At 44.9% G+C, this 13,605-nt stretch overlaps 1 protein-coding gene across 1 annotated transcript in view; it reads right to left on the reverse strand.

Annotated features, from left to right (window-relative positions):
* The window catches only part of TCERG1L (transcription elongation regulator 1 like), a 116,873-nt gene extending 109,225 nt beyond the window's left edge, over positions 1–7,648 (reverse strand). Inside the window, exons 1-3 of the mRNA XM_067299573.1 lie at positions 7,358–7,648; positions 6,099–6,245; positions 5,055–5,235 (exon numbers count right to left, since the gene is read on the reverse strand). Coding sequence (XP_067155674.1) covers positions 5,055–5,235; positions 6,099–6,245; positions 7,358–7,648 — 619 coding nt within the window. The remainder of the gene's footprint in view (positions 1–5,054; positions 5,236–6,098; positions 6,246–7,357) is intronic.
* Positions 7,649–13,605: the final 5,957 nt, after the last annotated feature.

Raw genomic sequence — 13,605 nt, forward strand, 5'->3', positions numbered from 1 at the left:
CTGAAATTAATTACAGAATATTAAGCAAGCAGCTGATTGAAAAACCATATATTTTGCCTGTTCTAAGACTACACAAATTCTGAAATGTACAGTGTATAACTTCCAGTAAAAGATAACAAAGTTAGCAAGGGTGAACAGCTTCTTATATAAAGATTACCCATGATATTCCCTAATATCTGGGAATAAGAGTACTGCTCTATACCAGCTAAAGAGGTCTGAGAGCACTTAAACTTGCATAGCTAGTTTCCTAATACATGCTGTAACCCTTGCTCGCATGATCCTTTTGTTTCTCTTCTTCCTCTCCCCTTCCCTGACGGGTAAAGACCTGGTTGTTCACCAGCAGCACAACGCAGGGGCAGCCAGCAGCTCTGTATTTGAGAGACATCTTTCGGGCTATAAATGGCTGCGAACCCTGTGAAGCTGTTTTACTCTGAACCTTTCAGAGGAAGCAGGCCCCTTCCACGGTTCTTGAGTCATGTTACATTTTGTCCACATGAAGAGAAAAAAGAGCACCCAAAGATGTCGCCGTGCCAGAGCAGTGTTTTCCCCGGGCCACCAAAGCAGTGTGAAGTACCATCTTAAAGGTCCAAATTCTGTTTCATTATTTCAGTCGTCCCTTTGCCAGGGAAGGAATGGCTTCCTCTCTTCTTTCACCTCGACTGCACTATTTCCCACCCTCAGAGACTCTCTCTTCCAAATTCTTAATTATCCGCATTTTCCCCACAAAATGCTGAAGCTCTCATCCTCACGCTTGGTAGGGAAAAAAAAAGAAACAGGGCAGGGAGGGGGGAATCTTCGTGCAACTTTTATCATCATTTTGTTCTGAGTTTCATCTAAACAACATTGCCTTCAGCAAGGAACCCAAAAGAATAAGGACATTATATAACTAGTTTTATTGGCGTGCCCACATCTTGTTAGGTATGACACCAACACATATCAAAAAAGCATTTTCAAGAAAGCTAGCAAGTTTTCAGTCCCTACAAATCCAGGGACTGTAAGAATCCCTGCAAAAAGGTAAGAATTATGGGACCTTGCACAGGGGACATTGCCTAGCTAACCTTGCATTTCATGGTCACCCTTCAGCAAGCGGAAGTCATAGATGGAATTCAAGGGCTATAGGCTCAAAACTACTACCTCAAAATAACAAAAGCACCGAGTTGCTTTTGACCCCAATCAGGATACTTCTTTCCCTCCCCCTCAATGCACCAGCTCTTGTACTGTAAGTTGCAACTGCAGCCTACTTCGATGTTTGCTCATGCTGGTTCTAACCACCAGTCACGTAACGATGGTTTGTAGAGCACTCCTTGTGAGGAAAGAGATGACAACACGTTTCTATTTTTATCTCTATCTCTTGATCCCTCCTTCACAGAAGACTAGATGAAAGGCTTGTTCTCCAAGGTTTCCTTGGAAAACCTTCTTGAACATGCTAATAAGAACACGCTGCTTTAAAAGGAATCACTGTGGGCAATGCTCTTGAGAACCAGAAATGCCAAACTGCAAGAAAGTATCTCGATACATTTAAAATAGCTTTAACAGTATTGACGACCATAGAAGCATTAAACATTGAGGGTCGGGGGCTACAGCTTTCATTTGAATGGGACAACTAAGTAGCCCTTCAGATGCTCCAATAACACTATTTCGGCGGGCCACCAACTCTATCGGGAAGCGCTAAACACAAACGGAAAGGAAGGCAGCGCAGCCCTCTTACAACCCTCTCCCCAGCGTAAAGTCCTGCCTCTGGACGCTTCCCCCAAAGGAAACTCCACGCTGAAAGCCTAGCATTCAGTGCAAAACAAAGAGCTAGTTATGAAAAAGAACCGGCTAGCTGTCCTAGCCGGGTGATTTCAGGAAAACCTCCAGCTTCCACTCAGGCTTCAGCCTGCTCTCTTCTTCAGCGGGGATGAGAGGGGTATCATAGGAAATGTAGGCATATCTGACTCATAACCAAACCAACCATGACTTCATGCCATATGGCAGATTGCACAACGTAGTAGAAAAAAAGTTAGTCCTTTCTCTTGCACAAATATCTAGACACTGCCTTCCTCACAAAAAATACAGCAGCCAATAGAAATAAAACGAGCTATCATTTCCAGGTGAGAAACTAAAATGTTATTATTTGTTTTAGATAAACAAAATTGTAAGTATATAATTTTATGTTTTGTAATGTGTTAGGGAATAATAGTAGCTTCCTCTTCTTACAGAAAATAACACCTTCCAGTAGGCGATACTTCCAGCTGTTAAATTACGTGCATTCACCAAACTCCAATATTTCAGTCCTTTATCTCTCTAACATTGCTGATAAATTGAGAAAACAATTATATCATTACTGATAACTGTGGAAGGCAAACATTCCTGTAAAAAATGCTTTCAAAATGAATGCAGTCACATAGTCTGCAAAAAGCTTATAGACTTTTCCGTTTAAACTATCTATGTAATTTGCCCTCAGTATTTTCATTAATCTTCATATTAAGTGTAAAGATTATATGGGAAATAGTTCAAGAACTACCATAACACTCCTTCAAAACTTTAAGCATGTCTAGAAATAGATTCTGATTACGGTTCAAAGACACAGGTCTTACACCTTTGCATTCTTGCAGCAATGTCATAAATTCACACGCTGGTCTTCATAAGCTCTAGAGTTTGCAGACCATGTGGGATGTTATTTGATTAGCATCAGCTTGACCATTTCCTCCAGCTAGGCCAATCTCCAGTAGCCTCATACAGAGCAAGAACATGACAGTAGCACTGTCTCCCAAAAGACATTATGTTTCTTCAGTAATACGGGACCCTCACATAAGGCCAGAGCCCTTGAAAGCATATCCTAGATCAGATCCAGAAGTTTATCTTACGTGACTTCAATGGCTATCGTAAACCTGTACTAAGAAGCTGGAAAAGCTGCACTCAGGAAGAACCCTAAAATCAATGTACTTTCTCAAAAAAACATTAGAGAGATTTTTCCTTTTTCTATAAATCCACAAAGAAATGGTACACCCACAGAATTCATTGTCATTATAAAATTTGCAATGACCAAGTGCTGTCTGAGAATATAAAGTGTTTAAACTCAGAGGTCAAAGAGTCAGCTGTAGCATGAACACGTGCAGCTGAGGACTTGGATGAAGATGGTATGTTGCAGTGCTGAGTGACTAAGCACAGTACGGCACAGAATTATAGGACAGAGGGAAAATGATCAAGAGCATGGAAAAGAAGGGAAAAGGCAGAGGTTGAGGAAAGACAAGAAGAGCAATAGAGTGACTGGGTTGCACACTAGGTTCAATCTGAAAGGTAAGTAGAGCTAGGTCAGACAGAATTAACAGCAGACAGACTTCGTAGTAGCAGAAAAAAGCATGTTCAGGATAATTCTACCAGAAGCCTTTCACAGCAAGAGACTAAGAAAAGAAGGAAATAGATCTGCACCAGCTTGATCCATCCAAAGAGCTCTTTAGTCAAAACAGACTGGGTTGCAGATCTTGCCCCCCCCCCAAAAAAAACAAAACAAAACAACAACAACAACAACAACAACCACCACCAACACTTATTTTGAAACAACCTAGTTTTTTTTCCTGCAACTTAGCAATCACAGACTTGAAATTGAGCTTGGGAGGCCCACAACAAATAATTCCTAATCCACTGCCAAACAAACTCTTTCTTTATATAGTTTCATGTGAATACTGCCCGAGTTGACACTTCAGGATAGAGTCCTCTTCATACACTATCCGAAATGGCACCTGCAAGCCAATGTAAGCATACTTAAGCAAGTTTACCATTTATCAGACCCCCAACCCGTCTATCAAACAAAGCATTCACTCAGGGATGTAAGACATTTCCCGCACCATGGCATTTGTCATTATAAATGCACTTTGAACAATGCATCCTATATGGGAACACAGATCAAATATTCCTTATAAAATCCAGGTAAGAATGCATTAACATAATTTTTTTTGTTTTGTTTTGTTTTTTTTAAAGCCATGGCACTATTATTTATGCTCGCTATCATTCATAATAGAAAGCCAAAAAGCACTACGGTTGAGCATCAAATAATACTGGCAAGAAGAGATGCAGCTTACTGTAAAGTACTGTTAAAGACAAAAATACAGGATGAATTTGAGTTGTTCAGCATGTTTCAATACTGAATAATATTCACTGCTAAGTACTCATTGTGGCAAATTAACCCAAACAGTAAAAAGATCTCTTCCAGCACACTCTTACTGAATCTCTGCATTACCGGAAAAATGTAAGAAAATTTTTTGTGTGCTATGCAGTTTCTAAATAAGAAATATTCATAATAAGACAAGCAAGGTAACAGTGGCTTTGCTATCAACTGAATGAACATTACTTTTGATCTAAGAAAAGCAGAAAAAACATCAGCAAGCCATTAAGAACAGTCTGATTTTGAATTTGAGAATATATGGTGGTGGTTTAAATATCAGTAGCATTTTACTTCTTAACCTTTTCTGTGAGACAACTGGTATTTCAAATTAATACAGTAATACAAAAATAGATCCATCTTTATAGCGGTATACTTTCTGTTCTTTTCAAGGGTAAAGCTTAGCAGTAAGACTAAAAACACTTTTCCGCTAACAACTGTAATGTACTTGTGTTATGCAGATTAATGAAGTTTATTTCACGAATATTGTCTTGCATAACTGAGTTTTAATGAGTTGATGGATCAATTACTCTTCTCTACTAATAGCTGTCTACACAGACCACATCAAATTCTTAAAATTAGCAACCAAAGAGCAATACACATGAACTGCACCAGCAATTTTTTTAGTTTGAAAATATACCAAGTGTCCTGCGGGTGTTTTGCCCCTTCATTTTGGAAGAGGACAGCTGGTTACTGGAGAATCCGTTACAGCCTTCTATAATTATATATGTTCTTTTCTTTCTTTAAAAATAATTTAGAGGATGAAAAGCCTTTTGCAATCAAGGTTCCAGCAAAAGATTTTCATATGAATGGAAAATGAAATGGAACTCTTACTTCAGATAATGACTTACTCATCTCTGGGAGTTGGTAAGAATAGCTAGAAAAAAGTAAATATTTATTTATTACTGACCTGGTATAAGCTGCGGTGCCAGCACCACTGTGGGAAGAGGCCTTGAGGCAGTAGCTGGCCTAGCTATAGCCATAGCTACTTGATTTGTCATTAATAGAGGTTTCTCATTTCCCTGGAAGAGTCGTGATTCCTCAGGATGTATCCATGCTGAATCCAGAGCAAATGCATTATTTAAATATATCTGCCCAAAATAAATAAATAAAATAATGTCAAGGATATGAAGATAATTTGATCACATTTTTATTTCTCTGAGTTTTATATCTTTGTCCCTGAATTGAGATACTATCCATATCGTAATATTGAGTCAAACTTACAAAAAGAGATTGATTTATGCTGCATAAGCGTTGTAGGCAGTGGTTAGCTGATTAGCTCTAAATTGACAGGCTTTTAACATGACTAATCAGCTTATAGAGCATCGCAAAAAGAAAATAATAGATCATGCCAACTGTGTCTCAGCCATAGCTACTTTAGAACAAGGCCAGCTGCAATATGGCAAGTTCAGTCTTTTTCTAAATTGGAGAGTCAGGGGATGGGGGGAGGAATGGGATAAAACAACAAAACCTAATTTAAATTATTTAGTTAAATTTACATATGCACATAACCTCAGGCAAAGCTACGGCCCAAGCTGGTGAAAGTGAAATCCTGGCCCCCATGGAACTGGCAAAACTCCCAGCGATGTCACTGGTGCCAGAATTTCATCCACTGTAGCCCTTTTTGAGGAAAAAATAGTAGACGTGTTGAGAACAGAAGGAAAAGAGAAAGTTCTCAAAAATCACATTCTGTGGTTATAATAAAACATTTAATATAGATAAATATTAAAGATACTTTAGTCTTTTCGGAACTTCAGAAAACTGAAGATTTATAACTACTGAAACAGCCTTCTTCATTAATCCCTCCTTATAGCACTCCTCCCTAACAGGATTTTGCTTGACAGACTACTGACCTTTTGCATGCCTTCACAATTTACAAAACCTGCAATACTTTTCAGCTTTTAGAGCATGCATTAGCCTTAAACAGACCTCAAAACACCGAGATCGGACTTACTTTGCAATTAGGTAGCCTTTTATCTATCCAACTTTTCCCAGCGTGAGGTGGAACGGTAGATGCGTATATAGGTGGAAAAATAGGAACAAATTCCACGCTAGAGGAAGGGGAAAATCCTATGACCGGAGAATGAGCTCCAAATATCCACTTAAGAAAGAAAAAAAGAAGCAGTAAAAGGACATTGGCAATGTTATTTTACACTGGATAAACGAGTGTTTCTCATGATTTCCTAATTACATAAAAGATGAACGTGCAAAATTCCAGCCCAGCAAACGTTATTTTTGTTTTCTTAGGCATTAGATGGTGAGCAACACACAACGCACGGGACTGGCGTTACAAACCGCTTTAGAAATCTATAAACTAATAGTCTAGCAGTTAAAGGGCACTTGGTTAATGGTTAATACTCATTAGTGAAGCCTGGTTTCTCCCCGCTCAAAACAAAATCTCACACACGAAGCAGAAAAACGTCAACAGAAAGTGTTGTTAAGATTTGCCTCAAGAGGCAAAGGAGGACCAAAAGGGAATTAGGAAACGCGTGTTTTTTTCCTCAAATTATTTCGGCACACGGGCTCAGGCAGCAGCGGTATTTCTGCAGTTTCTCTGCGCGGTCTCACGCTCCCGTCGAGCCCCAAAGCAGCGGGGTTTTTTCGCCGCCGCCCGAGCGCAGGAGCCAGCGACGCCGCTGCCCCCCCCCCGGTCCCGTCCCAACCGTTCGGCATGAAAAAGGCAAAGAAGAGGCAAAACCAGCACCGCCGCGGCCGGGCGAAGCGCGGAGCTCCGCTGCGCGCAGCCACCGTCACCGCGCTGATAAATAACCGCGACACCCAGCGCGAAAGCACCGGCGGGGCGGGGGGGGCTTGAGCCGGCACGACTCGAAATTTCTCATTTTTAGCGCACACGCCAAAAAAAAAACCAAAAAAACAAAAAACAACACCACGGAACGCCTTGACTCTATCAGCGCGCAGTTGCCCAAACTGCTGGAATATTTCCTCGTTTCTGCTCGGCTCCCGCAGCGAACACCACTGGGGCGCGGGGGGGGGGGGGCGCAAACCCCTTTTCCCTGCCCGGGCAAAAAAAATAAAATAACAGAAGGGAAAACGCCGCAGGTTCCCGCACCTGGCGGCGCCCCGCGGCGCTGCGCTCCTCTAGCGGCCGCTCCGCGGCACGGCAGCGCTCCGCGGGCAGCGGGAAGGGAAGGGAAGGAACCGGGGAAGGCGGCGCCGGCCCCGGGGAAACTTCCTCCCGCCCGCGGCCGTTACCTGTCCGTGCAGCAGCGGCGGGTGGCGCGCGGCGGCGGCGGCGCGCGGCTCGGGAGCCGAGAGCAGCGGCAGCAGCGGCTCGCACGGCACCGGCCAGCCCGGCGCCCCCGGGAGCAGCGCGGCCGCGGCGGCGGCGGGGGGCGGCGGCGGCGGCGGCGGGGCGAGCAGCAGGGGCGGCGGCAGCCCGCCGGCGCGCACCGGCACCGTCCACAGCCAGGGCGGCGCCGGGGGCTCGGCGCTGACGGGCCAGAGCAGAGGCGGCGGCCGCTTGGCTGCGGGAGCCGGCAGCATCCTGCATGGCACGGGGCGCCGCGCCGGGGCCGCCCCACGCTCGGCGGCGGCAGCGGCAACAGCAGCAGCAGCAGCAGCACCGGCGCCACAGCCGAGCCAAACTCCACTTCGCGGCGGGGCGCCGCCGCCAGGCCCCGCCCCAGCGCCCGGCTGAGGCGCCGCCCGGCCGCGGGGCGGGGAGGTGGCGGCGGCGGCGGCGGCCGCGGGCCGCGCGGGGGCGGCTCCCGCCCACCCCTCCGCTCCCTCCGCGGGCGCCGAGGGGAGACCCGCGGGGGCGGCGCCGCGCTGCGCCGCGCCGGGGAGCCGCCTCCCTGAGGGAAGGGGCCGTTCGGGGCCGGCTCCCCCCGGGGAAGCGGCCGGGGGAGCCGCTGGGGACCCGCTCCCCTCAGGGAAGGGACCGTTAGGGGCCGCCTCCCTGAGGGAAGGGGCCGTTGGGGGCCGGCTCCCCCCGGGAAAGGGGCCGGGGGAGCCGCTGGGGACCCGCTCCCCTCAGGGAAGGGACCGTTAGGGGCCGCCTCCCCTCAGGGAAGGAGCCGTTGGGGGGCGGCTGCCCTCGGGAAAGCGGCCGTTGGGCGCCGGTCGCCCTGAGGGGAAGGGGCCGTTGGGGGCCGGTTGCCCTCAGGGAAGGGGTCGGGGCCGGGCAGGGCATAGCGAGCCCCCGTGGTCAGCAGCCCCCAGCCGAGACGAGGGAGTGGGGGAGACATTTTGGGGGTGGGGGGTAGCAAAAATAGGCAATTTCAGCAGCGCCAGAAGAGCCTGCCCAGCTAGGGACTCTCCCCCCCCCCCCTTCAAAAGATTACACGAAATAACTGAATAGGACTGTCACCGCCCGTTTCCGCACCGAAGCTTTCCTTTTCGCCAGGGGGCAAAGGGACAAAACGCCTTTTTAATAAAAAGCGAGCATCCCACACAGGCTGCGGTTTTAAAGGCACTTTTCCCAAGCAGAAGTTCCCGCGTCAGCCGTTATCCCGCACCCCCCGCGCAGCGTTGGCCTTGCTGCGCCCGCCACAAGCGTTGAGACCCCCCTGCCTGGGTGCTGCTTCTCCTGTGGTCCTAGAAATGAGCTTTACGCGTCATACTACATTAGGATTTTACACCAACTACTCTGCATCTCGGTGCTTCTTCCCCTACAGGAAAAGTCTCCCCTGCCTTTGCATGAATTATTACAGCCCAGCTCAGATTTCAGCTGGAGAACGGTGCTTGAAGGAGACGTGCAACGTGACGGAGCAGCGCCTGACCTGAGCACCGTGTCTCCTGCTCTGAATCTTCAAACCTTCACCCAAATGACGTGTATGGCACCATAGCAATGTGCTCTAAGGGCAGCAGCTGTGGCGTGCCGGGCTCGCACATCCCATGGGTGCTCCCTTGAATGAGCCTCTTCTCCTGTCTTCAACATGGCACTAAAGTCCTGAGAACACTAATTTGGGTCACTTAGGGAATAAAAGACAAACCCGTTGACATCCCTGCTGCCGGAGAAAGGGATTTTCTGAAGCAGGTGTTTTGTGCGGCGCTGACCTCTGTTGGCACTATCTGCTAAAAGCATCCGAAGAATTCACCATTCCCGAGGCACGTGCCGGCCCTCCGCCTTGGCCAGGCTTACCTACTGCTTTTCCCAAGTTGTGAAAGAAACTGTTGATAACATTACTTTCTCCTAATTAAAAATTAGTTCTTCAGGGTAGGATATTTCCCATTACGCTGTGGTCACATGTAAGCTCTAGCAGTTGAGTGTGTCATCGTACTTAGTACAATGGTTTAACTGAGGAAAAATAGCCATCAGCTTGCTCTGCTAACAGCAGAAGACAGACCTGGGTCAGCAGGTCCCTGGGGTAAATAACTCCTCACGTGGCAAGCAAAGACCTCCTCCTTTTCCAGCTGATTTAGCCCATGTTTTCCATGCCTTCAGTCATAAAGCAAGCTGCTTTCTTTTTTCTCCCCCCCCCCACCCAAAAAAAGGGTGTTTAGCAGAGGTCAGGAAAGATCCTTGTCCTCATATTTTCAAAACTGTAAGTGTGTTTTTTCTCCCTCTAAAGAGTGGGCACCTTCCACTGCTGAAGTAGGCAATGAGCTGAGCAAGTCTCTTCTAGACTACTAATGACATCCTAGCTTCCAGCATCTCTAACAGAAATTAAAGAAATGAATAACAATAAAATAAGCTGAGCCTGAATTCATAGAACATATGAACACTTCAACTTTACAGTTTAAAAATCATTGCTTACATTTCTCTGCCAAACCAGCAGTATTATTCCAGTTCTTCATCATAATGGCAAGCCAAATGCCGCACAGTGAGAAAAAGCAAATATCCAGCTGCACTAACTCCTAAATTTGTAAATCACCAAATTCCCAAACTGTCAAAAAGTAATGGAAAAATTATTACATCAAGTCTATTCAGCTGTACATAGACAAACCTGAGACTTCTTAAAGCTGCACAGAGCAAAGTCAAAGGTCTTAAAAATTAATATATCCTCCTCAGCGTCTCTAATTTTATTCTGTGTGCAAAGGAATTGGATCGCTAATGACAGTGAATAACTTTAGTAAAGGTAATTCCCAAGAAGTTTTGAAATCAAATTATTGTATGAAATGTAGATAAACAGAAGCTCAGGAAAATATATTGCTTACAATTATACTCAGAGACACACTGGGAAATGCAGATTTGAGCAATCTACAAAGTGACAGAAATCAGATAAAGAGAAGATCACTTCTAAATATTTTAGTGCTTGGGCTATTTTTTAAACGCAAAAATCACTTCATGTTAAACATTATTGTAAATGAGCAGAGAAACAGAAATATAATGACAAAAAGAAAGAAAAATGGTTGTTTCCTGTGAAGAGCAGTAGTCCCTAAGTAGTCTGTCTGAAATACAGTAGTTCATCTATAAAATACTGGAAATTACAGCAAAATAGCAAATTGTATTTTTGTTAGTTGCTGAAGATTTATTTTGGGAGGAAAAAGGTTGAAGGAGAATTTGAAGAGTTTGCAATTGTTTGTGTCTGTTCACCTTTGCACTAGGAGACATATTTTCTCCTCTTCTATGTATAGCCTTGCAAATTAGTGAGATACTTACATTTTTTTCCAAGGTATGTAGCATTGACAATATTACTTTTTTTCTTCTTTTTTTTTTTTTTTGAAAAGGACCATATCTGTCCTTGAATATACTTAACTGTCTTTGAATATACTTCTCTTTAAGGTCCGGGAGAAAGATCATTTCTTAGAGACTTTATTTCCTATGTTGAAACCACACATTTCCCTTCCTGTTTATTTGTTCTGCCTCATCTCAGACTAACCTCATCCCTCAGAAATTATTACAGGCTATCCTAAATGGAACATCTGTTTCATTATTTAAAGCAAAAATCAGAGTGTTATTATTCAGACCAGCAAAAACGCCAATTAATAGATCAAAATCATACCAGTAAATACAAAGATGCACTTGTATTTCAGTGCACCTGTGGGACTGGGGCAAAGATACTCCTGCCGCCTACATCTAAGGTGAAATATGGGTCCGTCCAGCCGCTGACAGCAATAGCAGCACCCTCTTAGCATAGCTGGAAGCCTCTACCAAAGACACGGGCACCCGGTGAGACGATGCTTCAACCACTCCTTCCATCCTCAGCAGTTGTTCTCGGGCAGGACACATGACAAGAGAGATGAACATGGGTCCTCATTTCTCTCAAAAATTAAATGGTCAAATAGGCTCATCAAGGGATGGCGAAGGCACAGAGAAGCAGGAGTAGACAGAGACGTCTGAGTTACAACCCTGACTGAGAAAAACCTCACCTGTCAGCATTAAGATTTACCAGATACAAGTTACCAAGCCAAGGAGATATATATATATATATATTTATACGTATTTTGCCCTTTCCCCTTACTGTCCTCTGTAGACATACCCCTTTTTAATCTGGAACTGGCTAGCATCTCCACGTAGACCACGGAAAGGATACTCAGTGAATAAAGTTGCTTCTAGGGCTCGCTTGAATACACGGGAGAGACGATAGGCAGCAAACCCAGAGAACGTTCCATGAAGTTGCCTACACCCCGCGAGGTGCTGTTGTTCACGTTTATCTTCTTTTACCACCAGAAATACACACACATGTTATTTTCCACATGGGATATCCTTACCAGACTCTAACTGTTAAATGCCAGAATTTGTGTGGGGGTGTGTGTTATAACTTCTTACCGGTATGCTTTCTTATCAAATGTTTTACCAATATTAGATGGGAAAGTTTGTATATACAATGTAACTTCAGAAAGTCCAAGCTTGCTCAGTTCAGTTAGAATCAGAGGACGGTTCCCCATTCGATAGAAACGCATTCTGTAGCCTGGCTGAATGCACCTGCATACAAACATCAACTGCTTTTTTGCTTTGGCTTCCTCTTCCTACACTTAAAGGAAATTAAATTATTGTTCCTTTCCTCTCTGGGCCTGGGTAAATTGTTGGCTGTTATCCAGTCTAATTGTGTGGCAGATTCATAACAAGTCAATATGCAAGAGATTCAACGTGGTTGAAAATTAATGCTTTCATTCTACAGCCTGATAGGTGATGAGATAGCTGCAGAAGCAACAAGCTTGATTACTTCTAAAACCAGGCTATTTACACTGCTCTTGTTCTGCTTTTCCTGGCCGATCCATTGAGTGGCAGTGGTGTTGAGTTCTGCCCAAGCAACTAGAGATGAAACAAAAGCGCCTAATAACAGCATTCAAAAAACAAATGCCATTGCTGGGGGAAAAGCCCACCTTTAGCCTTTGAAGCGACAGGACAAACAAACTCCTCCTACAACCTGCGCAGAGTGTTGAGAGCCTTGGGGCAACAAGCTCTGCACGCTGACCGGCTCTGAAGCCTTATTCTGTGAAAAGGTTCAGAAATACCTTTCATATTTTGGACTTGCTTCCCCTGCTAGTATTCACAAGTCTTGTACCATACTCATCTTCAGAGTATGGAGCGTCTTCCAAGACAGTATTAAGCAGTGTATCTAATGCCACTTACCACGAGTTGTTTGTTCCCTTACCAAAATATCTACAGTAGATTGCTTAGTTTTGGTAGGGGGCTTTGGTGAGGACACATCTGCGTTGTGCACCTGCCCAATCTTTGTATTTTCAATGAAGGGATGTCCTTGCATTTGAGAGAAAAGTAACACAGAGTTTATGGTAGTTTCCCAGTTCCTCATGGAGCTTATGCCAAAATTCATGATATTGGAGTGCCCCTGAGAATGATATTCTTCCTCTGCCGACAAGCTCGTTACACATTTTCATGAACCAAAGGAGCATTTACTGTCATCTTAAAGCCTGATGTGCCTGTATCGCTGAGACGATGGTACGGTAACCCAGCTGTCATTTCAACACCGACCCCTTCCAGTCACTCCAGCTACAGTACTAATTGACTCTGAAAGACTCTCTCCCCAGTGCTCTGAGCTGGAGGAAATTCGTGACAATGATGCTAGCTGGCTTGATATTTGGGTTGCTTGGTCTAAAGAACGGAAAAGAGAGGGGGAAGCAGGGACATGGTAATAATCTATAAATATGCAAAAGGACTGCTGACAAGAAAAAAGCATTAATCTGTTTTTCATGCTCCTGGTGGATAGAACAAGAAGCAATAGTCTTAAATTGTAGCAGGGAAAATCTAGTTTGGCTGTAGAAGGAATTTTCCAAGGGTGAGAAAGGGAAATAGGAATCCTGGGGGAGCATCCTTCACCGCAGGCCTTGAGAAACAGGCTCGGCAGCCACCTTTGGGAGCGACCCACACATGGTGCACTCTGCCACGAAGCTAACAGACAATGCACATAATGTACCAGCCTAGAATTTATAGCCAGAGTAAAAACCTCTCATGTCAGCAAAGCATTTCTATTTTTCACTTTTACATGACAAAGGGGAGAATTAAAAGACAGCCCATAGTGGAAGAAAAGAGAAATATTTGGGCATAACTTTTTGCAACTATTGTAATTTCAACTTGGAATTGCCTTGGGGAA

Source organism: Apteryx mantelli, chromosome 7 (assembly GCF_036417845.1).
Source record: "Apteryx mantelli isolate bAptMan1 chromosome 7, bAptMan1.hap1, whole genome shotgun sequence".
Taxonomy (NCBI): Eukaryota; Metazoa; Chordata; class Aves; order Apterygiformes; family Apterygidae; genus Apteryx; species Apteryx mantelli.